This window comes from Tachysurus fulvidraco, chromosome 10 (assembly GCF_022655615.1).
Source record: "Tachysurus fulvidraco isolate hzauxx_2018 chromosome 10, HZAU_PFXX_2.0, whole genome shotgun sequence".
Lineage (NCBI taxonomy): Eukaryota > Metazoa > Chordata > Actinopteri > Siluriformes > Bagridae > Tachysurus > Tachysurus fulvidraco.
Window position 1 is genome coordinate 6,799,311 of NC_062527.1, and position 27,862 is coordinate 6,827,172.

Sequence of the window (27,862 nt, forward strand, 5' to 3'; positions counted from 1 at the left end):
CTCTCACTGCTCGACTTCCTGAGTACGGTGAAGAGGCAGCAGAAGAGGGCAGTGAAGGCTCTGGGTACACAGTGGAGAGGTCATCCTCTCGGGCCACCGATGGTTGTCCACTGCAGCGCAGGAATCGGCAGGACTGGTAAAAAATTTGCTTACTGCTTGCCATGTTTGTGTTTATTTAAATAAGATCATTTCTGTAGTTTTTAATAATCATTTATATTCACACTCTCTGGTGTCACCTAAATGAGGATGGGCTTCCTTTTGAGTCTGGTTCCTCTCAAGTTTTCTTCCTCTTCCATCTGAGGGAGCTTTTCCTTGCCACAGTCACCTCAAGGCTCGATCGTACAGTACGTGATGGATGCAAATAAATCTACATAAAGATGTTCTGTTCTGTAAAGCTGCTTTGAGACGACGTCCAGCGTTAAAAGCTTTATACAAATAAAAGAATTGCTTGTTTCACCAAGCCCACAGGCTGATATTCAGCATAAACACATGATCTTTCTTTTACACACCAGTTGACTCTGCTAGAGAAAAGTAGAACCTGAAGAAGCCGCGCTCAATTTATAGCACGTCGGCTAGACAGATTTCCAGCTCTCGCTGATGTTCTTTCCTGAAAAAAGGTCATATAAGTCGAACTGACTTTGTCAAAGTTCATATTCTAGAAAAGTAGAGATAGATGATGTTTCTAACTCTGTTGTAGCAGTTTTAAACCAGGAAGTGGAATTTTACTTGAACACAGACGAACGGAGTGATGAGCACACAGTGTGGTTATAGGAAATCTAGGCACTTGGAAAGCCGCTCAGATTAGTGGACAGAAACGTACCGAGTGTAAGATATTGTGGAGAATTTTTATGCCACTTCTACGGTAGGCAGTGAGATGGGGGGAAAAATAACACAGTACTACAGAGGAGAGTAAATAATCTTGAATGTTTGTTTGTTTTTTAGGTACGTTTTGTGCTTTGGACATCTGCCTGTCACAGCTGCAGGATGTCGGGACGCTGAACGTATGCCAGACGGTGAGGCGCATGAGAACGCAGCGCGCCTTCAGCATCCAGACCCCCGAACAGTATTATTTCTGCCACACTGCCATCCTTGAGTACGCCCAGCGTACAGACAGGCCGCCTCCAGCCAGCGAGGGACGTAGTGGCTCTGTCGGTGATAGGAATTTTTAAGATGTTTGCCACGGACACCGTCACACCCCTCAACCGCCGCCGTCTCACCGCTATGGTCACTCCAAGCACAGTGTATTTTGACTCTTATAAAAGTGCTGATGTGGTTTTTTTTGTTTGTTTGTTTTTTTGTTTTGTTTTTTAAAAACTGCCACAGTCATAGCGAACATCTCTGCTGGATCCAGCCCAAGACTCTGTGAGGTCAGGTTCATTAGTAACGCTGTATGGATCCAAGACGTTCACGACGTGGTCTGAATGCTGATCGGTTCTTAAGAAGCAGTAAGCTGACTAAACTGAATAGCGTTTAGTTTCTAAACAAACAATGTCAAAAATCACATCACGTTTTCATCCCGTCAACTTTCAATCCGATTATTAATAAGAAAGTAGAACAGAAAATCGGCTTGCACAAGAAAAGTGTGTAAACTCCGTGGATTCAAATTTTTACTTAAGGAACCTGTGCTGATTTAGTCCCCATGCTTCAAAAGTACTCTTTTTTTTTTTTTTCTCCCCCCCCCCCCCCTTTCCTGACTACAAACTCACACTGGATGCAGTGTATTGGGTCTCCAGTCCTGTTAAGTATCACACAGGCTGAAGTCTCAACCTTCATTTTACTGTATAACATGTTCTAATATATGTAGCACTGTTCACAGATGGACTGCTTCCTATGCTAACTCTATATACGTTGTATACATGGGGATCGTTTTAGCTTTTATATTTATATCCTAAAATAGCGTCACTGTACTTTGTCCATAGGAAACGAAGGGCCTCATTTATCAAGCGTTTAGTAAAGTTGGAATATAAATGTTTGTGTAAAGACAAACTGATTTAAAAAAATTCTGCCAGATTTTAAAATGTTTCAGAAACTAGAGTTTCATCCAGTGACTCGAATCTTTTTGGAGGCTGCAATCAAAAGATTCGGTTCACTGATTCTTTCGGTGACCCCTGTTGGTGTATTGTTGTTAGAAAGCGTGATTGTCTACAAATGTACTTGAAAATTGGTCTTTAAAACTATTTTCATTGACCAGCACCTGAAAAGGCAGAAGTCTGGAACTATATTATGGAAATGGTGAATTTGAGATGATGAGAACATCTGAAAATCTGTCTGTTGTACCCAGGTGATCGTGGAAAACAAGCTGAACTCACAAGTAATGTTTTTTTTTTGTTTGTTTTTTTCTTAAATAATTCAAAGCAAAGCGTCTTGTCGAGTTTGGAGAAATCTCTCACAGAACAGCACATCCTCCCTGATGCCATGATGAAAAAGGAAAACAGGAAGCTCATGATTCACACACACGCACACAGACACACACACACACACCAGATCAGTCACTTAGTACTGGCTCTAAACAAGTTTTTCACAGCATTACATTGAGATGTTTGAAACTGACAGAATAAATCCACATGGAAAAGTGCCATAATCCATGCAAGTGATCGACTCTGAAGCTGATCATCGTGAGGTTACTTCAGTTTCTTCACTTGCTTTAAGTTTCACGCTTTCGGTTAGGCGAGAGTAAGAAACGCTCCTTCGAACGCTTTACCGACCTCTAACTTGATCATTGAGGCCCATATGTTTATACCACTGGATTTGAGGATGAAACAAATTTTGCGTTTGTTTACTGAACACTTTCTCTTCCGTGAAGTTCAGGCAGCAAGTCGTCTAAACCTGAACGCGTCCGTTCTCTTTTTCTCCACTTCGTTTCATGTCGTTGATAGTTACTCTTTCTTGTTTTGTTTTATTTTATGTTTTCATTTCTTCTATTTAAAAAAATGAGAATAAATACCATCATTTCAGTGAGCTTCAGAACAATATTCGGACCACTATGCTTTGTTTTGGATTTGCGGTGACAAATTGCTGAGATGACTACAGAACCAAACCATTTGTTGGCTGTTTTTTTTTTTTCTCTTAACACAGACATGTTCCACTTTTCTGCTGTATTTCATTTCATTCTTTCAGGATTATTTCAGCATCGTTACGTCCTGATCCTGGTCGATGTGTTCAGACTATAATATCAGACCCTAAATATAGATACAACAGGCTGCAAATAATGGCATCAGAAATAAAGTTTAAAAAAGAAAAAAAAACTCACCCTGCTGTACACCCAATTATCTTAACCCATCTGGTGCACTTCTAATTAAAGTATGAAGTGTACAAAGTCTGATGATGTGGAAGAAATCTGAAATCACAGTCTATAAATGGGTAGAACAGTCTACACCTCATGTTTCATGTTCACATTCTGCATCCTGGATAAAGTCTCTGCGTCTGTGTGTAAATTTTGGAGCTCACTGTATGAAACGTGAAGTGAAGGTGAAAATGTGAAAGGTTTTATGATGTGACTGATGATGTAAATACTGTAGCAGATGATACTCGGTATTTTCATTATCTGATGTCAAGCTTCATTTTTGTCTTACAGTGTAGGGAGAGTTGATGTCCTTTATAATTCTTTACAAATATTTATATACACACACACGAGATCAGACAACCACTGTGTCGCCCTCCACCTTAAGCTTCTGTTCTGCTTCTTTAGGCCAGCTGACGTTAAAACAAAACCAATTTGTAAATGCTGTTGCTTGTATTATGATGTAAAAATGTCTCTTAGGTCTTGCATCTCTGTATAAGCGTTAGACAACACTTTCAGACAAGTGTTGGACTTCAGAGGGCTGGAACACCACGTACTTGTACACACAGCGGAGCAAATGTTTTATGCTGCGGTGGAGCTGTACAAAAAAAAAAAAGGACCAACGTGCAAAATTAGACAGTGTTCCCTGTTAATCGTGCATTTGTCTGGTTTTATAATATGATGTATTGTGCTCTGGGGTATGTAAACCATTGCTACTCAATTCATATTGAATTTGCTTGTCGTGAAGCGTCTCGTAAACACTTGTACGGAAGCGTCTGAAAGAGTTCTTCAAAAAAATTAATCTACTTTATTTTTCTATTATACTCAACAAACTACTTCATTTGCAAATAGCTACTTTTATATATCGTTTTTCCCCTTGTTCTGTAATTCTGTAACTTATCTGTTTGTATGCTTTAGGGTCATGTAATCGTGTAATCGATAGTGCCATGATGTCCGCTTATACACGTCGAACACGGAGTTATGAGCAAGTACTTTTTGATTTGTAGATCGTGATCGCTGTGCTGAAATGTGTGGCGTGAAGTGGATGCTTGTAAAAGATGAATTCCAAGTTACTGTTTAAAAGAAAGAAAGAAATTAAATATATCATTATCACATTGGGCCCTTGTGTTGACTTTTTTGACAGTAGATACTATACATGCATTTTTTTTTTACTGTACAAGTCAAGTACGTCAAAATATTTGGATTGTAACAAATTTATTACTATTTTAACTGTTTACCTGGTTTTAAATGTACATACCGTTTTACATTAAAGCTAATACTCACTTTGAGCTAATATACATTCATTTATTATAACTCCATTATACTATAGACCAGATACACTACAAAGACCATCACACCTATATCTACTTGTTGAACATTTCCTTCCAGATTTATTTCCCCTTTACTTTTAAAACAAGCTCCACCATTCTTGAAGACTTTTCACTAGATTTTGTATCATTGAGCATTAGAGAGATCAGACACTGATGATGTAAGAGTGAGGAGGTCTCAGATTCAGTTCCGGTTCATCCTAAAGGATTTCGGTGAGGTTGAGTCAGAGTCCGGGCTCTATGCAGAACACTCGAGTTCTTCACTCCAACTGTAACCTCCACACTGTATATCCATGGAGCTATACAGGCACTGGGAACTGTCTTGCTGGAACAAAGATTGAGTGAAGAGAAATTGTAATGTGTTACATACAAAGATATTCTAGACAATTGTGTGCTTACAACTTTTTGGCAACAAATTGAGGAAGAACCACATCTGGGGTGATTATCAGTCAGATGTCCACATACTTTTGGCCATTTATAGCTGGACCTGAATGTGTATTCAGTCCTGTGCTGATTTGTTTGTAAGTGTTTTTATATTGTTCAGCATCTCCATGGATCAGAAGCCAATGGAACGCTGGGTCACAATGGGAACACTGGTCACAATGTTCGAGTATATCATGGAGGGGCTGCCAGTCCAGAGCACATGAGTGTACACACACACACACAGTGTGTGCATACTGTCATTTGCACCAAAAGGCTATTTTACAATCACAGAACCTGTAAGAAACATCAAAACTTGGAGGAACCAAGAATGTGGGGAAAATGGAGATCCTGGTGAATCCAAGGCCTGAAAGAAGCATTAGAACTTAGAGCCCGAGGATCTGGATGAAACAGAAAGCATAAATTTGAACAATTTCACCGGTTGATCAATTCGAGAGTGAGTTTCCATCCTCAGTGCTACTGTCTTGTCAGTATTTGGCGGGTCATATTTGAGTTGCGATGACGTCAACGACCTTGTAGACCAATCAGAAGACAGATGGGCGTGTCCAACGATTTTGTTACAAACACGAATCCGGAGTAAGAGGCTTCTTTTTCCTAGGTACGTAACAGCTGGAGAAGAAAAATTAAATGTACATTATATATGATTTCGAACGCGAATAGTGTATAGAACTGATCAGGGAGCTATGACACGGCGTCTGTGGTCGATTTGTGCTCGGAAACGACAAATTAAAGCTGCTAAGACAACAGCAAGGTGGCTAGTCAAGAGCCTCTGCCCAATACACGCGTTCACACTGATAGAAAACGTCGGTGGTGGTGGTGTTGTTGTTTTCCTCTGAGCCGAAGGTGTTGTTGGTGTGTCCTGAAACGTCCTCAGTGTTTTATTTCAAACTGCTCTGTGTGCAGTGGGATAGATAGTTAACGGGGGAATGAAGAAGAGGGAGGAGGAGGAGGAGGAGGAGGAGGAGGGAGTTTTGTTGTGGCGAGTCGTTAGACGTTTTTATACCTCTTTACATATGCGGAGTAAACAAAGAAGCTCTTACTTTAGTTTGTTTCGTCCATTTTAGATTCGGATTTTTTTGGGGGGAAAAAATCTTAACAGAAACATGTCGCTGTGTGGATGTGTGACTCCGTGTCGGAGTCTATTGTTCAGCGGGACAGAGCAGTGAACCTGTGTGTGTGTGTGTGTGTGAGAGAGAGAGAGAGATTGACGATGACATGATTATACTTTTTAGACAAATCTACACAAATCCGCCGTCTCCAACGACGCTTTGTTTTGTGTGTATGTGTGCGCGCGCGCGCTAGCACTTATTGTTTCCTGATCCGTTGTGTGTGTTTTTTGTTTGTTTGTTTTTTTCTGTAACAACAATCGCTCCTCGTTATATCACTCGCATTTTAGGTCGTTTGGCTTCGTTACGACGGTTTCACTCGAGGTAAAAGTAAGTGTAGTCTCCCGTGTCTAAGTATTAACCGATCGCATATTCAAAATGTCGTCCGTTTTAGCTCCATAGCTAAAGCTCGAGGTTGTATTCTTGGTCAGTCTCAGAGTCAGAACCGAGTAGGAATCCCGGGCAAGTGTTTAGCCCCGCCCCTTCTGGGTGGGCGACGGTTTAATTTAGCCGTTCCGCCTTTTTAGGGGGCGGGCTGTTTAAAAAAATAGTCCAGGGTTCTGATTGGTCAAAATCTAAAAAGTGGGCTGGCTCTTGTTTTACCTATTACTATATATATATATATATATATATATATATATATATATATATATATATATATATATATATATATATATATACGTATGTATGTAAGACGTAGGCGATAGCTAAAACATAGTTAGGGAAAGTCACGTGTGAAAATAACTTCAGGAAGTTACGTTCTCACTAGTTTAAAAAAAAAAAGAAACGATAACATTGAACCCAGTAGCTGTTCATCTTGCACAGTCTTGTCGACTTAGTGTGTTAAAGCGTCGTGGCAGAAAATCTGGCAACCAAACAACACACGCACGCGCACAATTCAAATATACAAAAACCGCGTTTAATCGGAAATTTGGAAACAAAGTAATTTGAGGCTGTTTACACTTGTAGTCTTTAAGATTTATAATATCGGTTATAAATCGGGTTGAACTTTATGTGTATGAAGAGTCTGAATGGCGGGCGTGGGAGGGACCCTGTAAGACACTCGTTTGACGTTTGAGTGACGTTCTCAGCGGCCAAAGAGAGCGAATCGTTTTGCGCCTTCTGCAAATTTCTAGCCAATCGTATGTTTAGTAGGATGGCGTTAAGGAATAAACCACGCCTCCCGACCAAGAAACCAACTGGGTTGTTTTCAAAAGAGATTTTTTTTTCCAGTCCATCTTTTTGTATTATTATTATTTTATTTTTTTTATGTTTAACCAGACGTAGCTTTTTATCGAGAGCATGCACTCGGAAGCAGGAACACATACGCGGGCAGTGTTTTAGTGTAGTTTATCGTAGTGTTTTTGTATAGTTGTTTGAAGTCGTGGTGTGAAGCTCAGCAACTCCGCTAGCTTAGCAACTGCCAAGGAGGTGAGTGTGAAATGTTGGCTCTGGGGTTTGTTCATAGAAATCAAATATTTTACAAACATGGCTCTTTTTCTTTAAGATTAATACTCAGTGTGTGTGTGTGTGCGCGCGCGTGCGTGTTTAAAGCGTTTAAGCCGCTAGCTCTCGTCGCGTGCATGTGGCTATTGCGCCTAAGCTCAAATCTGCACTATAACATAATAGCAAAGTTAGCTTCCAAAATACAAGGTTAATCGCGGCGGTTATGTTTCACCAAAAAAATAGAAAAGAAAAAAAAAATTCAGTGCGTACAAATCCTCGAGCTAGTGTGTGCGCGCGCGCGCTCGTGTAGGCTGGGGTTGTTAGCTAGCTTGCTAAGAGCCTGTAGTGTAGCTGGTTCGGGTTGTGAAGGTTTGCAAGTGTGTTTTAGTGTTTGGTTAGAGCAGTGCGACAGGCCTTTCGTCGCAAGGGGGAAGGGGCGGATAACACAACATACATCTCTCCGAACTACCCTTTTAATGTGGAATTACGTCAGACGCGTCTGTTAGTTGTGCGTCTTGTAAACACGCTGTAGGTTCAGCTGACGAGCTTCGGGTAAAGCTCCAGCTTACCGTTACAAGTTTGTTCAAACGAGATCTGTGTGTGTGTGAGAGAGAGAGAGAGAGAGAGAGAGAGAGAATGCGAGGGGAGGCTGTGTGTGTGTGTGTGTGTGTGTGTGTGTGTGTGTGTGTGTGTGTGTGTGTGTGTGTGTGTGTGTGTACAAGCAGTACAATGGCGTAATGCTCAGCTCCGCTCTGCAGCACGCCTCCTGTGTGACCACAAAACAAGGGCACAAAACTCCAATGCATTTGTCCTTCTCTCTCTCACACACACACACACACACAGAGTACTGCACAACATAAACTCGCTCATGATGTCATGAGGTGTGTGAGAGAGCCGGGGACACCCTGCACGAGGCAGTCAACCTACAATGCGCGCACACAGAGCTTTCTCTGTGAAAGTCGTAGCAACATTATACAGTCGGATCATTTCACAGAGCAGTCAAACGTGTACCAGTCAAGCTGAAAAAGTGTGGAGCTTCACCCTGATTTCATAAAGTGACCTGCAGAAAAACTTTAAACAAAAGTATGCAAGTCGTATCTTAAGGCTGGTCATTAGCTAGTTAACAGAATGATAATCAGGTTTGTGTTAGTTTTTATTTTTTCTTCGGCAAAGTTACAGGATGTTACTTGTTAAGGATATCATGCAAGTTTTGTTTTGTTTTTTCATGGAATGTTAGAAAGACTGCACTGCAACCTTTGCTTGAAGTTGAACAACGCTCAGACCTCAGGCAACAACAAGGTTCGAGAGACCCGTATAAATCTTTAGTCGTCTCACTGTGAAGAGAATACACACTGAATGAAATAGACCTGTATGGGTTGTTTAAAAAAATGTTCCTTTGTGTGGTCTGTGGTCAAGACACAAGAAGATGCTGGTACAATTGTAACCTTTATCCATTAGCCTGGATTTGGAGAGCTCTCGTTTTGCACGGTTCACAAACAGACTCGCAGTGATTGTTCTCACTAGAAAATACGCAGTGACGTTTTCGTCGGCATTATACTATAATTGTGACGTGGTTCTTTGCCTCCCAGACCCTGAACAGACCGTTTTCACACCTGGCGTTAACACATGTCCCGTGTGATGTGATGGGAAGTGTACAGTGCTGAGTGCAGGTCACCGAACACAGTCCAGTGGCATGAGCCAATCACTCAAAGCACATACAAGATGAGGTCTGGAACACATGATCACTTAATGTGTAGAGTGAAGCGATACTCAGAGATTAACAAGGACCATGTAATCCACAGAGTTCTTGTCCAAACTGGAAAATACAGTGTTTGGAAATGAACTCTTCACCACTGGGCTGACGGGTTAAGGGTTTTTTCCATTATCACGTCTTATATTCATTTCTAAGTTTTGTTAATGTCACTGAAATGGCCTGAAAGGTACATAAGAGCAAATTCAGAGGCTATTTCTGCCCGAGACCAGTCGCAGCAGAAGACTAAGGGAACAAGAGTGGAAACAATACACAAAATTCGATAACGTGCACGTTTACAACAGCAGGTTTAAACGGCTTCATGAGGAACGTTAATGCCACATGTGAACAGGGCCTTTGTGTAAAAAATTTCATTTCTTTAAAACATAAAGCAGAGAAATGGTTTGAAAAGTGGTCAGAGTTTTACCGTGATGTTCTCCAGACTCAAGCTGAAGGCAGCGTATGACGTTTGGCAGCTATTTTTAGCACACGTGATCACAGGAACATCTGAGACATACTGAAATCCTCATAATCTTGATTTGATTTTGTTTGTTTGGAGGGCTTTTGCCTTTTACTGGAAAGCGAAAGTGATGTGTGTGTGTGTCCAGGTTTAGCTCTTGCGTTATGAGCTGATTAACATGCTGCTCTCTGTAAAGGACACCACACTCACCTGCACCAGCTCATGTCAAAGGTCATGCAGTTGTTCCACCATCTCAATGTGTTTACTAAGCAGGACACTTACTACAGAGATCTCATTTCACATATCCAAATAGGAGAAGGTCATGACTGGGTGATCTGACCATCATGATCACTTCGGTCACATTCTGGGTCTGGTTCAGGATACTTTTTACTGTGTTTTCCATCTAGCACCATTTTTGCCTGACTTTTTGCGTTTCAACAATCACAATCCAAAATACAGATGAGTCGGATTTTGTCTCTCTGAAGATAGTTCTGTTTAATGTTCATGACGAGCTCTAACTCATCTTACACACGTTAAGCAACGTTAATCTTACAAATGTTAAGCTAATCAGAAGGAAGTGCTACAGTAAGTCCTTTGTGAACTTCTGGCCTGTGTGAACTTTTGACAGAGTCCAGATTTTTTTATATATATATATATTCATTTTATATTATTCACAGAGATTAGTCTGACAGTTCAGCGCTCAACCCAATCCAGGATCATTAAGTGTGTCTTGTCACCCACAGGTCTTCGTGCATCCCCGAGTATGAGTTCAGAATGAAGCGCCGTTTGGATGATCAGGACGCCGGATTTGCGGCGCAGCAGCGCAGGCTCCCAGGAGGCAACGAGATCTTCCAGCCCAGGGTTCTGGCGCCAGCGCCAGTGGTGTACGAAGCTGTGACCGACAATGTGCAGCCCACCTCTGCCATCCAGTACCCTGTACCCCAAAGCTATCAGGTAGAACACACGACAATCACTTAGAGTGTTTTCACACCTAGTTCGTTTGAGCCCTCCAAACGCTCTCGGAGCGGTTCAGTGTGTGTATATGTGAACAAACCATGTGATCTGAGACCCCTTAAAAGGACCCAGAAGTGAACCGTACTCAGACCACCTCCGGAGGTGGTCTGAGTACGGTTCATTTGTGGGTTCGTTTGTGGTTCGATTTGTGTGTGACATGTGAAAGCAATGAGGTCCCGGCCCACTTTGTGCTTCGTTTCGCCAAATGTCCCTGGAGGCTTGCCATACCTGTAGCCGTGTTCCGTCACTGTGACTGCTGAAAACATAAAACTTTTCGGCATGGCAGGTCACGGAGTCATGTGGCCTTATGAAGAAAGCTGTGCACTTATTGATATTTGGAAAGAGGATGGCATTAAACGGCAACTATTCTCAACACATAAAAACATAAAAGTATTACCCAAAATCCATTGCTGCACAGAAGTCTGGGTTCTGAGTTCTTATGAAGTTGAGTTGTGAACACAAAAGGGTCTGAGATCACTTCAATACTAAAGAGGACCAAAAAGAGAACTGGGTTCTCTTTTGAGTCCACTATATTGTGAGCACCAAACGAACTGAGGTCACATTCGGCTAGTTCCTTTTCTGGTTCACTTTAGGTGAACTGGGTTTGGTTCTTTTAAAACAAACTATACTGTATGTGAAAACACCCTTAGGGCCTTTTTACACCTGGTCACTTCATGTGTTTTCTCTGATCCGATAGCTATCTGATTTGTTAAAACCGTTCCTTTTACATTAGGCCACATACAGTAAATGCGTCTTGGTGAATCGGATATCAATCCGATCTTTTTACTCCCGCCCAAAATACAAATATATTTTACCTCTTTTCCGGGGTATTTGAAATGGGAACGCTTTGGTGTATGCGGTTTTCAGAATGCAATCAAAAAGAAGAGGAAAAAACTTGTTACGACGGATATGCTACAAAAAAAAATAAAACAACCCTGTGTGTCGTCCATGTTATTTGTTTCTGGACGTACTTCCGTTTGGGAGGAGTAAAGTGCTGACGTATGTGGCTTGAACAACCACATGCATTAACACCTGTCCAGTTTCATCTGAAATGCGTCCCAGACCACCTCCTGAAGTGGTTTGAACGATCGGATTTATATCTGTCTCGAAACCGTTTCGGAGGGCATTTAGACCTGGTCTTTTTACCATCGGATAGCTATCGGATCACAGAAAACGCATGAAGTGACCAGGTGTAAAAAGCCCCTTAGTTACACACCCATTTACGTTTTGAGAGTGAAGACATTAAGGATTTATCTGGTTTGGTTCTAGATAAGAAATGGAAACGTGTTACAAAATACAAACCAATTCATTTTTGTCAATCTGAAATCCGCATACATCGTGTGCAGACTGATATTTATGATCTCAATAGTAAAAACCTGCCATCTCAAAACCTGAAGTCCAGAAGCCGTGGCTTACTCCTTTGTGTGTTTTGTGGTTGTTCTCTGCAGGTTCCTGCTGCAGCTCAGAGCTCTGGAGGTCATGGACACACTCCAACCCCTGCTGCTCACAGCAGCTCCCATCATCACAGCTCTGCTGTACAGCCACACGGCCCTGCCCTGGTCCCGAGTCACAGCCACCCACCCAATCCCACTGCCTCTGCACCTAGCCAGCAGCAGTTCCAGAGACTCAAGGTAAGACTGCTAACGGAGCCTCGGTTATCTGCCCACAAACCTGTACGACGGGGCCCAAAGAAACATCGCCTGGTCTTTGTTTAGTCTTAAGCTCTTCAGTTTTCACAGCCTGGGATTCTGTTGGCTGTCAGAAGTTAAGCTCTTCTTTTCTTGTAGTCTGTTCACCTTAAAGACGTGTGTTGTGAGATCCTTTTCTGTGTAAAGAGAGCTGTTTGAGTTGAGTCCCGTCAGCTCGAGCATCAACAGGGCCTGCAGTAACCGGAAGTTTTTGTTTTTCACACCATTTCACACCGTTTATAAAAACAACAACTTTTACACTGTTAAATTTCGTTCTTGTTTTAATTTGTTGTACCACTGTAACTTCAACACCCGAGTCGCTTTTAGATTTTCCTGATTCTTTTATTACACTTGGCTTAACCACACTGGGGTTTGACCAGCGGTCAGTCGATATCGGTTACATCTTTTAACATCTGTCCTACAGATTAATCATCACCTACTGAGCGCTTTCCATCACATCACCAGCCAAGTTAACAGACGGTTAGTTTACTTAGCTAGCTAATCTAGTCACCATGTCTCTCAACTCGCACCGACATGATTAATCAGTGTAGATCACTTTAGAGATGTCTATTATTATCCTTTTTTTCCTTTTGACCTGCAGCACATTTAAAAATCAACACGTCACTTAAAAACCGCACGGTGCAGTGTTCACACTCACTTTACTGTTGCTATGGGAATCGGAGGAGAGCTTGACGATTAAATCTCCACAGCTGAATCACATGCAAAAATGACTTCACACTGGGGGGGAATTGTTCCGAAAGAGTCCCCAAAACAAATGTACAAATTGAGTGTCTTTTTTTTTATATTATTGATTTTTTATATTGATTTTTATAACCCTTCCTGGGACGATACGATGGTTTTAATCTACTCTGGGTTCTGAAAAAAAAAACACTAGAGTCTGTTGGGTGACAGTCCCAGGAGACCATGCCATGGTCAAAAGGGCTTTTCACACTTGTAACGGTTCCCCCTGGGTGATTGTAAACTCTGGGACAAAACAATCCGGGGTTAAATATTAATCCTGGCTCTTCATAATCTGACCTTTCACCCAGTATGTTCCTAAAACCCTGGATTAACTTTCTTTTTATTCGCATATTTGTGCCTTCAACAACCATGGCTGGGTAAATACAGAGCTCAACCGCTTCGAAGTAGCTCGCCTCCTGCTTTTATTTTCTCTCTAGGTTTTGTTGTGTAGCTCATACCCAGCTTTTTTAAATTCCTTCAACACTGTGGGGGAAAAAATAAGTGTCCTGTATTCAGATTTGACGTTTTTTCCCCTCTGTAAGCGATGTTCAGGTTGTGATCTGGGGTCTGTCTGTCACTAGCCATAACATCTGCATCGTTTCACACTGTACGCTGCAAAAGCTTCAGAGCAGAGTTTCAGAATAAAAAGTGGGATGTAGATAAAAGGGCAATGTTTAGATCCAGTTTAGTGTGAACGCAAGCTCGCTGCTTTTAATGCAGTTTGCAGTTTAATCTTCTGATCAGTGTGGTAGATAATCCTCATGTAGAAGTCATTAGTGCTTGAACTTCAGTGTGTGCTTGAACTCGCTTGACCGAGACGTCCTTCTGCTTGTACAGGTGAACGAAAGGTGTATTGGGAGGAAAAAAGCAGGCATTAAAAGCTCTTGTTCTATTGTGTCGCAGGTGGAAGATGCCCTGTCCTACCTGGACCAAGTCAAGCTGCAGTTTGGAAGCCAACCACAGGTTTACAACGACTTTCTGGACATCATGAAAGAGTTTAAGTCTCAGAGGTGAACTTTGTTGGAGTTAAGACATGAAGAACATTCGTTATTTAGAAACTTTTAAAAGTATTTCTGAATTAACGAACGTTTGTTTTTATTTCCCCGTGTAGTATCGACACTCCCGGTGTGATCAGTCGAGTGTCCCAGCTTTTTAAAGGTCACCCTGACCTCATTATGGGCTTCAACACCTTTCTGCCGCCCGGATACAAAATCGAGGTGAAGACCAACGACCTGGTGAATGTCACAACGCCGGGGCAGATCCACCACATCACGCCACACGGGATCTCGGTGCAGAACATCCCGCCGACGGCTCCAGCACCGCACCAGAGCCACCTGAGTGCACAAGCCTCCAGTACAGGCACCGCTCCCTCCACACAGCCTTCACAGAAAAACAAGGTAGTCCTCGAATCACAACTTCCATCTGCAGTTAGATGTGGAACAGCAAGAAGGTGGTTCCATGATACACTTTACAAACCGGTTCAGTTTCTCTGGTACAGGAACTTCTAATATGATGATGATCTCATTCCATTAACGTTCTCTTTTAAACTGAACTTAAAAAAGTCACGAATGTTCTATCCAAATATAATGATTATATAAAGCATAAAATTGATTAAAAAAAAAACCATATGAGGTTACAGGAAAAGTTACTTTAAAAGTTCTTCACCCAGTCCGATTACACACGGTGGTGTGACACAACCAGAACAATGACAACACTATCACAGACAGTGAGAAACTGAGAAAAGCTGGGGGATGAACAGGAACCTCCACACCACACTAATGCCTGCTTTCAGTCATCAATACACACAAACACACACACAGAGAATAATAAAAAAAAAAACAACCTGAAACACTTAGCGAGGTTCACAAGAGGACTAAATATGGGTTAATTGCCGATGTGTTTGACCAAGCATGCACTTGACAATCAGCAGTTGACCAAAATAGCACAAAATGTCTAAAAAAGGAAAAAAACAAAACAGCAGGAAATGTCAACAAATGGCACAGACGTTCTGTAAAAGGGCAAAAAAGAGCACAAAGAACACTCCAAGGATTAGGATAATTAAATGTTAAAATTTGATATAATAAACAGAAAAGTGTCACTATTCTGTAGCATTTTCAATGCCAAAGGAGGATAAAAGGAAAGAGGAAAATCTGTTTTCATAAGTTGTTATAGTTTCAAGTCAACCCTTACCTTCAGGTATACAGTACAGACCAAAAGTTTGGACACACCTTCTCATTCAAAGAGTTTTCTTTATTTTCATGACTATGAAAATTGTAGATTCACACTGAAGGCATCAAAACTATGAATTAACACATGTTGAATTATATACGTACATAACAAAAAAGTGTGAAACAACTGAAAATATGTCATATTCTAGGTTCTTCAAAGTAGCCAGTAGTAAGTTTGCTTTGATTACTGCTTTGCACACTCTTGGCATTCTCTTGATGAGCTTCAAGAGGTCGTCACCTGAAATGGTCTTCCAACAGTCTTGAAGGAGTTCCCAGAGATGCTTAGCACTTGTCGGCCCTTTTGCCTTCACTCTGAGGTCCAGCTCACCCCAAACCATCTCGATTGGGTTCAGGTCCGGTGACTGTGGAGGCCAGGTCATCTGGTGCAGCACCCCATCACTCTCCTTCATGGTCAAATAGCCCTTACACAGCCCGGAGGTGTGTTTGGGGTCATTGTACTGTTGAAAATGTGGTGTGTCCAAACTTTTGGTCTGTACTGTATATACAGACAGACAGACAGTTTTCTTAATGATGACTAATTCAAAGAGTTGCTCAAGTATGTGTTGGTGTTTAAAGGAAAGCGAGGCTCATGTTCACACACACACAGCACAGAGAACAAAAGAGCAATACGTTGGTTATCAGAGCTGTTAGAACAAACTGGACACTCGACTCCTAATAAACACTACGAGTTCTGCTGCCCAAAATACCCAGGTAACCGAACGCTTTACGATTGCTAGAAGTTACGTTAGGGGTGATTAGCACCACACATGGCCTTTAGTGGTACACTTTAGGCATTTGTATCAAAGCCAAACTGTTTGCAGACAGCATACCTGCTGGTTTCTTTATCCATCAAGTCAGTGCACAAAGCTGTAAAGGGGTGGTGGTGGGGTGTGTGTGTGAAAACACAAGCAGCAGGAAACCCTTATGGATGGAATTGAAACTGCAGGAAATGATTATTGGTAAAGTTTAACATTTTCAGAATCTATATGTCGATTCTTTTGATAAAACAATCGAAAAAAACAATTAGAAAAACATGAACAAGTCTTAAAAAAAAGTCTAGTGCGTATCAGTGAGCCTGGCTGTGCACGAGTTCACATCACTCCGTCAAGCCAAGACACGAAATGGAGATGAAACACACACATGACGTAATCAGGCTTCATTTTGCTTTTACTAAAAAGCAAAGATTGACATTATATCACACGTGTTTGAGATTCTCATTAGCCCGACATCCCAACACCGAGTAGCAGAATGTTTGTAATATTGATAAGGAGTTAGTCATTGTAAAAAGCACTCGGACAGGGTGATGGTCGAATGTCCGAACCTGGTTGTACATGTTTAATGTTTAAAGAATATTTTAAGAGTATTTATGGCATGGAGATTTGTCACAGGAAGTGTGACCGGCATAAATTCAGCAATGCCTTCAACGTCAAAAGGGATTCTAATATGTATCCATATTTAGTCTCACCAAATCTCACAAATATCCTGAGGTGGAATTTTGAGGTCAAATTTAAACAGATTTCTGTTTGTGGCTTTAACTGGTTTATTAGACCGTGTCACCTCATCCTTGCATATTTTCCCGATTCTTTGTGTTTTGATCTGGAAATATTTCCTTTCTCTTGGCTTTATAAATATTCCCAAGACAAAGAAGAGTTACTGTTCATACAGTAGTTTACATTTCCCTTGACTTGTGTTTAAGAGCAGCTTTGACAGTTTCCTTCCATTAGCAGGTTGATATTAATGCACTCTTTCTGCTAGAATGTTGTGGTTTGGATAGTGGACAAGTAAAAACATCCTAATGTAAAAATGAGCACGTCGTAACTGGATATTTTACCTCGTCATAAATGCTCTCGATCTCTTACTCACTTACTAACTTACTACTTGTTGATACAGTGATGTTTTTGTGATGTTTACAGAAAGAAATAAAAGCTGTAGCTTTGTTTAGAATATAATGTAAAATGATTAGAAATGACACATTGCTGTGGTTAAAGAGAAATAAGACAGACACCCGAGGAGATGCACTTATTATACAGGAGAACAATCAGCCAAAGCTTGTACGACATTGTTTGATAATCGTTGACCATTTTGCTTTAGCAGTTATGTTCCATCACGTCTTATTTCTTGCTAAATCCCAACAAATAAATGTTTATATGCTTCTCCTCTCTCTCTTCAGCCATTGCAGTCTCCCGCACTCACGCCCAGCAGTCAGCCCAATCCGTCCATCCCACCATACGCCTCGCCCCGTTCCCCACCACTACATCCTCACACACCCATCAGCAGCACCCCCAATGCCCCTCCGTTGCAGAACAACCAGCCTGTGGAGTTCAACCACGCCATTAACTACGTTAACAAGATTAAGAACCGCTTCCAAGGCCAGCCAGACATCTACAAAGCTTTTCTAGAGATCCTGCACACATACCAGGTACAAGGGTATTAAACACCACTTAACCTTTTATTTATTTTTTTAATATATATAAAAAAACAACCACCCTTTAACTTTTATTGGATTTTCATTCTCTGCAGAAGGAGCAACGAAATGCTAAAGAGGCAGGGGGAAACTACACCCCAGCCCTGACCGAGCAGGAGGTTTATGCTCAGGTGGCACGGCTCTTCAAAAACCAGGAAGATTTGCTCTCAGAGTTTGGCCAGTTTTTGCCGGATGCCAGCAGCTCTGTGGTGAGGGATTACTACTAAAACCACAGAAAACTAAAACACAACATGAACTTTTTGAGCGTCACTTTGGCACAGACGTTCAGGCTGTATTTACTCACTGACTTTGTCCCTTCTCTCTCTGTGCTCACCAGCTGTTGGGTAAAACTACAGCGGAGAAAGCCGAATCTGTGCAGAACGATCACGGGAGTACGGTAAAGAAACCACAGCTGAACAACAAGCAGAGGCCAAACCAGAACGGCTGCCAGATTCGCAGACACTCTGGTTCGGCTGCAACTACACCGCCGGTGAAGGTAACTCTTAAACAAGCCCAGTAAATGTTTATTTACTACAATTTGGTTATTTGACAATTTGCCGCTAGGTAGTCGCTCCGGCACACCTTAGCCGAAAGATCTGTAATTTCAGTTTCACAATGCTCTGTGGTTGGTGATAAGGAGATGTAATCTAAGAGATCTGAGGATTGACCCATAAACAGATGGAGATGTTTGACAATCTATAATCATCCCTAAAGCAAAAGGGAAGAGAACTAATAGAGAGACTGTGGTAATGATCTGTGATTGGTTGTTGGGAACCTGTACTGATCATTGATTGGTTACATTTAGTGTATTTGGCAGACCCCCTTGTCCAGAGCGACTTGCGATTTGATCTCATTTAATACAACCGAGCAATTGAGGGTTAAGGGCCTGTGGTGATGTTCTATTGTTACAATAAGAAGATAATAATAATGAGGAGATATCATAATAGTTCTTTTTTGTTATTGCCCAGCCCTAACCTTTTGAGTCCAGGAGCTCTCAGGATGATGCCCATGATTAGTTATTGGCAGACTGATGGTCAGGACAGTGAGAGACACTAACCCTTCTAACTCAGCTCTTTAGTTTCTCAGCTCTCGACTGGATTTGTTGATTACTTTTATAAACTGGGCGTTTGCTTTTATTTTTTATTTATTTTAACAATCTTACTGTGTGTACCTTGCAGAAAAAGCCTAAGTTGCTGAATCAGAAGGAGTCCTCTGCAGTAGAGGCCAGCAAACACGGAGTCGGCACAGAGTCTCTGTTCTTCGAGAAGGTTTGTATGAGAACCAAGAGAGCATCACCAAAGGTTAACTTGTTTCCATCTTTCTGGTCACTGCAATGACTCCTCTGTGGGGTTTTTTTTTCTCAAAGGTTCGGAAAGCCTTACGGAGTTCTGAGGCTTATGATAACTTTCTGCGGTGCCTGGTCATCTTTAACCAAGAAGTGATTTCACGCGCTGAGCTTGTGCAGCTGGTGCTACCTTTCCTAGGGTAAGTACAATCCCATCTTTCCACCGCATGTCGTTTGTCTTCTTTGTTTTCGGTTACAGGAACGACTCGGTTTTCACCGTGCAGTGATTTAACTTTCAAAAATTTGTGGAATCTCTTCAGGAAGTTCCCAGAGCTGTTTACCTGGTTCAAGAACTTCCTGGGTTACAAGGAGATGTCCCACATAGAGAGCTACCCCAAAGAGCGGGCAACAGAGGGCATCGCCATGGAGATAGACTACTCCTCTTGCAAGAGGCTGGGGTTCAGTTATAGAGCGCTGCCTAAGAGCTACCTGCAACCCAAATGCACAGGAAGATCCCCACTGTGTAAAGAGGTGATGGGTCGTTAGTAAAGCAGGCAGAAATCACAGGCATAATTCATAAATTATTTTTATAAATGTAATGGTTATAAATGTTTAACACTTTCCCCCCCCCCATGTCCAGGTGCTAAATGACACGTGGGTTTCATTTCCTTCCTGGTCAGAGGACTCGACCTTCGTCAGCTCTAAGAAGACCCAGTATGAGGAACACATCTACAGGTGTGAGGACGAGCGCTTTGAGGTGAGCCTCTTAAGACCTTAGAGTTTAATCAAAAGCTTGCCCTGGGTTAAAACCAGCGCATGTGCAAAAAGATGCAACTGAGCTTTTAGATCTCCTTGTGTTGCTGTTGTGTGTCTTCAGCATTCTGTTTGGTGCTTTCCAAATCGTATGCTAGCGTACTATTCTACACCATTGTGTAGTGTAAATAGAGCGAGAGGACATTTGTGAGTGGGATCGTAACAGCCTTGAGAATGTTTGTGTAATTTAGTGGTTTAGTTTATCATCTCATTCCTAGAAGATTTTTTGTTGTTGTTATAAAAAAAAAGCCTCTCGTCGACTGTGTGTGAGTGTCAGTACTACGTACGAAAGGTTCAAAGCACGAATAAAGTCCAGTAAAAAAAAAATGACTGCGTTGTTTCAACTCCGTTTTGATAATATAATAAGATCCAAACCTGCATTAAAAATATGCATTTAAAAATCCTGGTCTCATGTTATGTTGTGATGCATTTCCCTTATTGAATTGCTCACTTGTAGTTGGACGTGGTTTTGGAGACGAACCTCGCCACTATCCGGGTGCTGGAGTCCGTGCAGAAGAAGCTCTCACGCATGTCTGCAGAAGAACAGGCCAAGTTCCGACTGGACAACACGCTCGGCGGCACTTCTGAGGTCATCCACCGCAAGGCCATACACAGGATATACGGAGACAAATCTCTAGACATCATCGACGGACTGAAGAAGAACCCTGCTGTCTCCGTCCCCATCGTACTTAAGAGGTGTGTGATCAGGAAGATCAGTGCTGACACTCGTCACACTGACTCGCGCCTTATACTCGTGCCGAATTCCTGAATCTGATTGGTCAGAATCGTGCTTTATTCTTTTTAACATGTGGCTTGTGTAGTTCCGGTTGTAATGTTTTTCTAATACATTGTTGTTTCCATGGTAACAGGTCATATGCAGATGACTGGTGCAGCAAATGCTGCATCTCCTCTAGGACTAATAATGAAGAGATTATAAAAAAAAAAAAAGGAAACGTCTTAATGTTGACGTCGGGAAGCTTTTAATTAGATGTTTATTATTTATTGATGGAGTTTAGACTATTTACTGAAATCAAGAGCTGTGTTGTTTATAGAGAGAGAGAGAGAGAGAGAGAGAGAGAGAGTAGAGAGGTGAGAACAGGAACTAGCTTGTCTATTCTATAGGATGTTAAATCTAACTGTGACCCTACAGAAGGCTTCACTGTATCAATAAGCGCCTGTTTTTCTTCGACATTTTATAATCTGTTTATTTATCATCACAACAAAATTAGAATGTGCACATTCATGTGAACATGTGATCTGCCTGCTAGCTGATGCTACGGTCAATTCACAAGCACTTCTGACCGCTCAGTCGAGAATTCACACATATCCAGATTCTCAGGATTTTCTCACATGATCAGCAGACCTGTAGCTCTGTACAGTGCTGAGACCTCCTGCTTGCTCAGTTCGTAGGAAAGGTTCAGTATAAGCTGTAAGACGAACCCTTCTCTGTCTGTGCTCAAGGTTAAAGCTGAAGGAGGACGAATGGAGAGAAGCGCAACGGGGCTTCAATAAAATATGGCGTCAGCAGAACGAGAAATATTATCTCAAGTCCTTAGACCACCAGGGCATCAACTTCAAGCAGAACGACACCAAGGTGCTCCGCTCCAAGACGCTCCTCAACGAGATCGAGAGCATTTATGACGAGGTAAAACATCCAGTTACGACGTGCTCAGTTGTTAAGTTGTCAGTTGACGCATCGTGTTCAGCAAAAAGGCTGAGCTATTAAACACTTGAATCTGATTCTTGTTTATAAAGCACCAGGAACAAGTCTCTGAGGAAAATGGCACGCCGGCAAGCGGCCCTCACCTCACCTTCACATACGAGGACCGGCAGATCTTGGAGGATGCCGCGGCCCTCATTATCCATCATGTCAAGCGACAGACCAGCATCCAGAAAGAGGACAAGTACAAGATCAAACAAATAATCCTCCACTTCATCCCTGACATGCTGTTCTCTCAGCGAGGTGCTCTGTCAGACGCTGAGGAGGAAGAGGAGGACGAGGAAGACGCCGAGCTCGACGAAGGAGGCTCCAAGAAGCACAACGGTGTGACCGGGAGTCCCAGCAAGTCCAAACTGTTATTCACAAACACGCCAGCACAGAAGCTGCGCTCGTGTGACGACGCCTACAACCTCTTCTTCGTCAACAACAACTGGTACATCTTCCTGCGGCTTCACCAGACGCTGTGCACCCGTCTCCTGCGTCTGTACACCCAGGCCGAGCGGCAGATCGAGGAGGAGCTGAAGGAGCGCGACTGGGAGAGGGAGGTGCTTGGTCTCAAACGGGACAAAAACGACAACCCCGCCATCCAGCTCCGGCTCAAGGAGCCTAGTGAGTAGAAATTTTGTATGAAAACTTATCGTTATTTTTTTATAACTTGTTCTGAACGTAGATCTGATCGCACGTATGGATTTTTCACATGAGCCGCCTAAGAAGCCTCGTTCTCTTCTCCCTCTCACTGGTTTCATGCCATCTCTCTGTCTCCCAGTGGACATAGATGTTGAAGACTATTACTCCGCCTTCCTGGAGATGGTGCGCAATTTACTGGACGGTAACATGGAGGCATCTCAGTACGAGGACTCTCTCAGAGAAATGTTCACCATTCACGCCTACATCGCCTTCACTATGGACAAACTCATCCAGAGCATCGTCAGGCAGGTCTGTACTCTGTCTCTTCTCTTCATACTGTGTCTTATAACCAGTGTTGTGCTAGTCACTAAGAAATAGTAACTAGTTACTTCATTCAAAAAGTAACTCAATTACTTTGTCGATTACTTACAGCAAAAAAGTGTAAGTACTTACATTTAAAACGCATTACTGTTCAAAGTAACTTTTTTAAAGAAATAATGAGCATATTTCCACTTTGAGAAACTGGTCTTGCTCTCGCCTTGACTCGCCATTCCTGCCGCACATACTTGAATAGACGGAAACGTCTTCGTGTTTACGGTGGTTGGCATCCACCAATCCTACAATGTGTCGCTGCTGTAAACAGGTTAGGCTGTAGGCTACACTTCAGTCTAAATGAATTCATTTGAAAAAGTAACGGACAAACGCACCATACGGTAACGATGTTACTTTATTAAAAAGTAATGCATTAGAGTATTAGTTACTGTCAGAAGTAATGGCGTTACTCCCCAACACTGCTCATAACTAGACCCCCCTGACTGATTTAGCCCCCTGAACAAGCTCATGTCTTGACTTTATCACCAGCACCAAAACATACAATCATGTGATGAAAGAACACAGATCCATTTTTTTTTTAAAAGTCTGCACAAAATAATTCTATTCTTCATATACCGCTGGTGCCTGGGAATATTTAGAGCTTTGGTATCAGTGCATCTCATTAGCTCATCACTCATCACTGGTTTTCTGTTTCCAGCTGCAGCACATAGTGAGTGATGAGATCTGCGTGCAGGTCACAGATCTGTATCTGTCTGAGAGCAGCAGCACCGCTACGGGCGGCTCGCTCTCCACACAGACCACCAGGGCCACCTCGGAGTCGGCCTACCAGCGCAAAGCCGAGCAGCTCATGGCCGACGAGAACTGCTTTAAGGTAAACGCTTCGCTCTCCCTCGCCTGCATTTTTACTTACTTGTATAATATCATCACAGCTCTACTAGTTGTGAAGATTGATGTTTAATATTTGCGTATTTTGCGGCTCGTGTCTCGTAGCTGTTCTTCCTCAAGGGCCGTGAAAACGTGCAGCTCACAATCGAGCTGTTGGACACGGAAGAGGAGAACTCCGATGAGCAGGGGGATTCAGAGGTGAGGCACGCTTTCTTTTATTTCTCACAATCTGCACAGTTTGCTCGGCCAATTGTATAAAATGGCATTGGCTTGTTAAAGTATGACTAAATTTGTGTTTTTAGGTGTCTGTAATGACTAACTGTTCAGTTTTTTTCACACTACCAGTTTATTCTGTGTGTTTCTAGCGCTGGTCAGATTACGTGGGCCGGTATCTCAATGCCGACGTGACGTCTCCAGAGCTAAGAGAGCACCTGGCACAAAAGCCTGTTTTTCTTCCAAGGTATTAATATCCGAGTGATAATATCCACTGCGTCTTTAGTGTCGTTAAACATTACAGGCTGTTGCTATAGAGGAAGCTTCAGTTCCATGTCCAATTCCTCCCGATCAGTACGACTTTTAGTATGAATTTATAACAGAGGTTTTTTTTTTCCCGGCCTTTTGCTTACAGAAATCTGCGGCGGATCCGGAAATGTCAGCGTGGACACGAGCAACAGGAGAAGGACACAAAAGATAGCGGAAAGAAAGAGAACGCCGAGAACATGAAGATGGAGTGCATGTTCAAGCTCAACTCCTACAAGATGGTGTACGTGTTTAAATCCGAGGACTACATGTACAGACGCACCGCCCTGCTGCGAGCCCATCAGGTAAAGCCTTGTGTTCCAGTCCACGTAAAAACACATCATCCAGTGTGTTGGTGTATAAAAAAAAGTCTTTTCTCAAGTCTGTGCTCATGTAGTGATCCTTGTAAAGCTTCTTGCTTTGGCAGAAGGTCTTGTAATACCCTGTTAGATGCCGAGTAAAGGGAGCAGCTAGGGTATGTTCTCCAGTCTAATATATAAATAATAGATTGTGATCAATTACAAACAACCAGCACTTTTCTTCTTTCCACTACAGTCGTCTTTGCGAAGCCGTGAAGACCTTGTTTACGGTCCGTAATCAGTAAACCTGACCTCCTTGTGATGTAATGTGTTTCCATTCCAATGTTAGTGTTGTGTAAGTGTTAAGTAAGGACTAACAGACGACAGACCGTACAGTTATACAAACATAACGCATGCTTGCGTGGTGTGATGCGAAGCCGAACAACACGGATTTAACACTTCGAAGTGGTTTTTCATAATATTCACTATTTTATAGCCACACAGTCTGGAGTGTGTCGATTGCAACGTTTTGTTTGTCAATGAACTTCACGTCATATTTTTTTACATACATACTTTTAAGATATTTAATGTCGTGGAACGTCCAAGAGACGAGACTTCCTTATATAGTCATGATAAATGTTCCCTTCTCTATCATTCTCCTGTGCCCTTTCTTTCTCTCGGTCTTTCTTTCTCCCCGTCTCTTTTAAAAAAAACATGCAGTTGTAGAGTGGAAGATTTACTTCTCTAGCAATAAAATGTGTACTCGCATTTTTTTTAGAAATCCCTTTGCTTTTACAGAGAGCCTGGTGTTAAAGGCATGACTTGTTACTATATCAACAATAATAGTTATTTATCCGTTCGTGTTACAGCCAGAGCAAGCGTCCCAAACGTGCTGTTGTACGGAAATAACGTGAACCTTCTGACCAATCAGACTCTAGTATTCAGCCACAACAACACTCAGTACAGAACGTTAGAACCTTTCTGTCTCTTTTTTTTATTTTAACGCACAAAATAAATGAAAAACGAGGAGAAAAAAACAGGAAGTCGGTGGGTGGTTGTTATGAGTTTGTGTGTAACTGGCAACCTGAGAAGCCACACGTAATGTATGTGTTTTCTCAGGATGCAACAAAGAACGTAAATATCGTCTTTACACGCGATTAGTTAAGTTCTTTAGTAACTGACTGTCATTTTGTGTGGTTTTTTTTTCCCCCTCTGCAGTCACACGAGCATGTGAGCACAAGGCTGCACCAGCGTTTCCAAGCCTGGCTAGACGGATGGCTGAAGGAGCACGTGAGCCGGGACATGGCCGCCGACACCACCAAGTGGCTGATGGGAGAAGGGCATGAAGGGCTCATCTCCTGCACTACGACCTGCGACCCCGAGACACTCCACTACAGGAACATCAACAAGTACAGAGTGAAATACAGCAGCAGCTACAAAACACCGTGAAGTCGTGGAAGCGGGTCAGATGCTTATCGGGGGAGGTTTAGTGCACAGGGAAGGAAATGGACTTGGCAACAACTTTCTAAGGCCGACGTGACGGCACATAAAAGCTCTCGTGTCAGACAGCAGTGGCGGCTGGCGGACGTCTCCATTTATTTTAACAGCGTGTTCAGCTGTACCCGTGCCCACATTTCTAAAGGAAAGGAAACACCACTGCATGAAGTTTTAGTGTAGATCTAGTATAGAACAGGAGCCATCCTCGTGTTCCCAGGACCTGCAGAGCAGCTGTTAGAGTCTAGAAATGAGAAATCTGACTGCTTAGCTGAACTCCTTTTAATGTATTAGTGTAAGCAAGGGATGCGTAACAGAAGAGTACAGCGCCATGTTCAGGGTCCCTTTTCCGTCTCTAAACCCCTACCGTTGCACTCGGACACGGAAAAACTCCAGACTCAAATTTAGCTCAGATAAGTGCACTTAACTTTGAATAGACAGAGAAATGATACTCATTCAATTCTCCAGCCAAAGTTTAGCAATTCCATAAGCTCCGTGGTTAAAATAAGCTCAGATCATTTCCCATTATAATGAACAATATCTAATAATGAAGAACTTTTCTTTTTTTTTAAGTTCAAAGTAAAAAAAAAATTGAAGCTAAAAAAATCGAAGACAGCAATAAGGATCTGAGACGTGGCATGAGGTTTAGGGAAGAAAGTGTTGAATGAATGACTGAGGCTTGCAAAGGTTCGGGATACATCATTTATATCAGAATGAGACGTGAGCACAGTTTTTGTTGGCCGCCTCGGCTGTAAACCTTACGAAGTTGCTGGCAAAGCCAAATGCCAATACACCAGCTAGAGCACACACGCGCGCGCAAATGAAAATTCACAATGTATGCTCCACAGACACAACAGTTCCCTGTAAATAACATGTATATATTGCTAGACGTTTCTTTTTTTTTTTTCTTTTTTTTTTTTTTATGACAGACCTGTGTTTTTGTGAGACTTTACAGGCATACTGTGGACTTTAGGAATCGCGACAGCTAAAAAGACAACATGCAAGACAAGTTTATTACTGTTTTTACCAAAGGGAGTTTATTATAATGATAGTTGTTTTCTTTTCCTCTCTCTCTCTCTCTCTCTCTCTCTCTCTCTCTCTCTCTCTCTCTCTCTCTCTCTCACCCCATTTTGTGTTTGATCCCCTTTCCCTTCTTTTTTTTGTCTTTTTTAATAGTAAAGAATTGTTAATTTTGTAAACGTAGAAATGTATCCAGGTTCTTGTTTTTGAAATGTTTTTATAAGAAAAAGCAAAAAAAAAAAAAAAAACATTTTAATTTTTTTTGGAAGTTGAAATTTGGGCTCATCCTAGCACACGTTTAATCACTGCCTGTTTGGATACGCATCTGTTTCTCTAGTCTGAACACTGAGGAAGCCGAGCGGTCGAGCTCACACTGTCCTCGGCTAACCGACGAGCCTCGCGAATGTAACGCGCCGTGTTCGTCACGCGAGGTTTTCTTCTTCACCCTGGATAGATTTCTGCTGGATAAGAATATAAATATATAGAGAGATATATAAATATATACATTTTAAAAATGAAAGTCACAAAAGCATGTCTTTTTCTGTGGATCATTATCATAGCCCCTTTATTTCGATATTATTTAAGGTAATAATAAAAGGACATTTGTAGCAGGTTTGGAGCATTTCTTTCTGCAGCGTGTGTGAGATGAAGCAGCGACGTGAGAACAAGAACCCCGAGCAGTGCTGGGTTTAGTCAGAAGAGGGAGCCAGATATCAGTTTTGGTTTTTATTAAAGGTAGGGTCTCTGATGTTTGTAAGCCAATGTTGACATTTGAAATCACCAAAACAAACACGCCCCTAACCCAAATGGGTCCCACCCCTGTATTGATAGCTCCGCCCACACATACATACGTAACCCAGGCAACTAATGGAAAGAAATGTGTCTATCATAGCTGAAGGGAAGAACAATACAATTGCAGAT

At 42.1% G+C, this 27,862-nt stretch overlaps 2 protein-coding genes and 1 long non-coding RNA gene across 6 annotated transcripts in view; 2 read left to right on the forward strand and 1 right to left on the reverse strand.

The window, feature by feature from the left end:
- ptpn9a (protein tyrosine phosphatase non-receptor type 9a) overlaps positions 1 to 4,393 on the forward strand; it is a 37,252-nt gene extending 32,859 nt beyond the window's left edge. The window contains exons 13-14 of the mRNA XM_047819375.1: positions 1 to 136; positions 943 to 4,393. The exon at positions 1 to 136 is cut by the window's left edge and continues 72 nt beyond it. Coding sequence (XP_047675331.1) covers positions 1 to 136; positions 943 to 1,169 — 363 coding nt within the window. The 3' untranslated portion in view covers positions 1,170 to 4,393. The remainder of the gene's footprint in view (positions 137 to 942) is intronic.
- A 252-nt stretch (positions 4,394 to 4,645) lies between these two features.
- On the reverse strand, positions 4,646 to 6,588 carry LOC125145667. Its single transcript, XR_007144072.1, has 2 exons — positions 5,326 to 6,588; positions 4,646 to 4,933 (listed from the first exon to the last, which is right to left on the reverse strand). It is a non-coding gene; the product is annotated as an uncharacterized LOC125145667 (long non-coding RNA).
- Positions 5,574 to 27,552, forward strand: sin3aa (SIN3 transcription regulator family member Aa). 4 transcript variants are annotated; one of them, XM_027173526.2, is made up of 21 exons: positions 5,574 to 5,647; positions 10,555 to 10,765; positions 12,274 to 12,456; positions 14,158 to 14,264; positions 14,366 to 14,651; positions 17,653 to 17,901; positions 18,003 to 18,155; positions 18,284 to 18,442; positions 19,125 to 19,214; positions 19,313 to 19,431; positions 19,552 to 19,762; positions 19,872 to 19,988; positions 20,502 to 20,740; positions 21,506 to 21,689; positions 21,800 to 22,373; positions 22,531 to 22,700; positions 23,422 to 23,595; positions 23,715 to 23,807; positions 23,975 to 24,069; positions 24,238 to 24,433; positions 25,646 to 27,552. In XM_027173526.2, exons 2-21 carry the CDS (start codon positions 10,586 to 10,588, stop codon positions 25,874 to 25,876), a joined length of 3,810 nt encoding a protein of 1,269 aa, XP_027029327.2. In that variant the 5' UTR covers positions 5,574 to 5,647; positions 10,555 to 10,585; the 3' UTR covers positions 25,877 to 27,552. The 4 variants fall into 4 exon arrangements, with proteins under 4 accessions (XP_027029327.2, XP_027029328.2, XP_027029329.2 ...); XM_027173527.2 differs by lacking the exon at positions 5,574 to 5,647 and adding an exon at positions 6,953 to 7,586; XM_027173528.2 differs by lacking the exon at positions 5,574 to 5,647 and adding an exon at positions 8,839 to 8,900.
- The last annotated feature ends 310 nt before the right edge of the window (positions 27,553 to 27,862 follow it).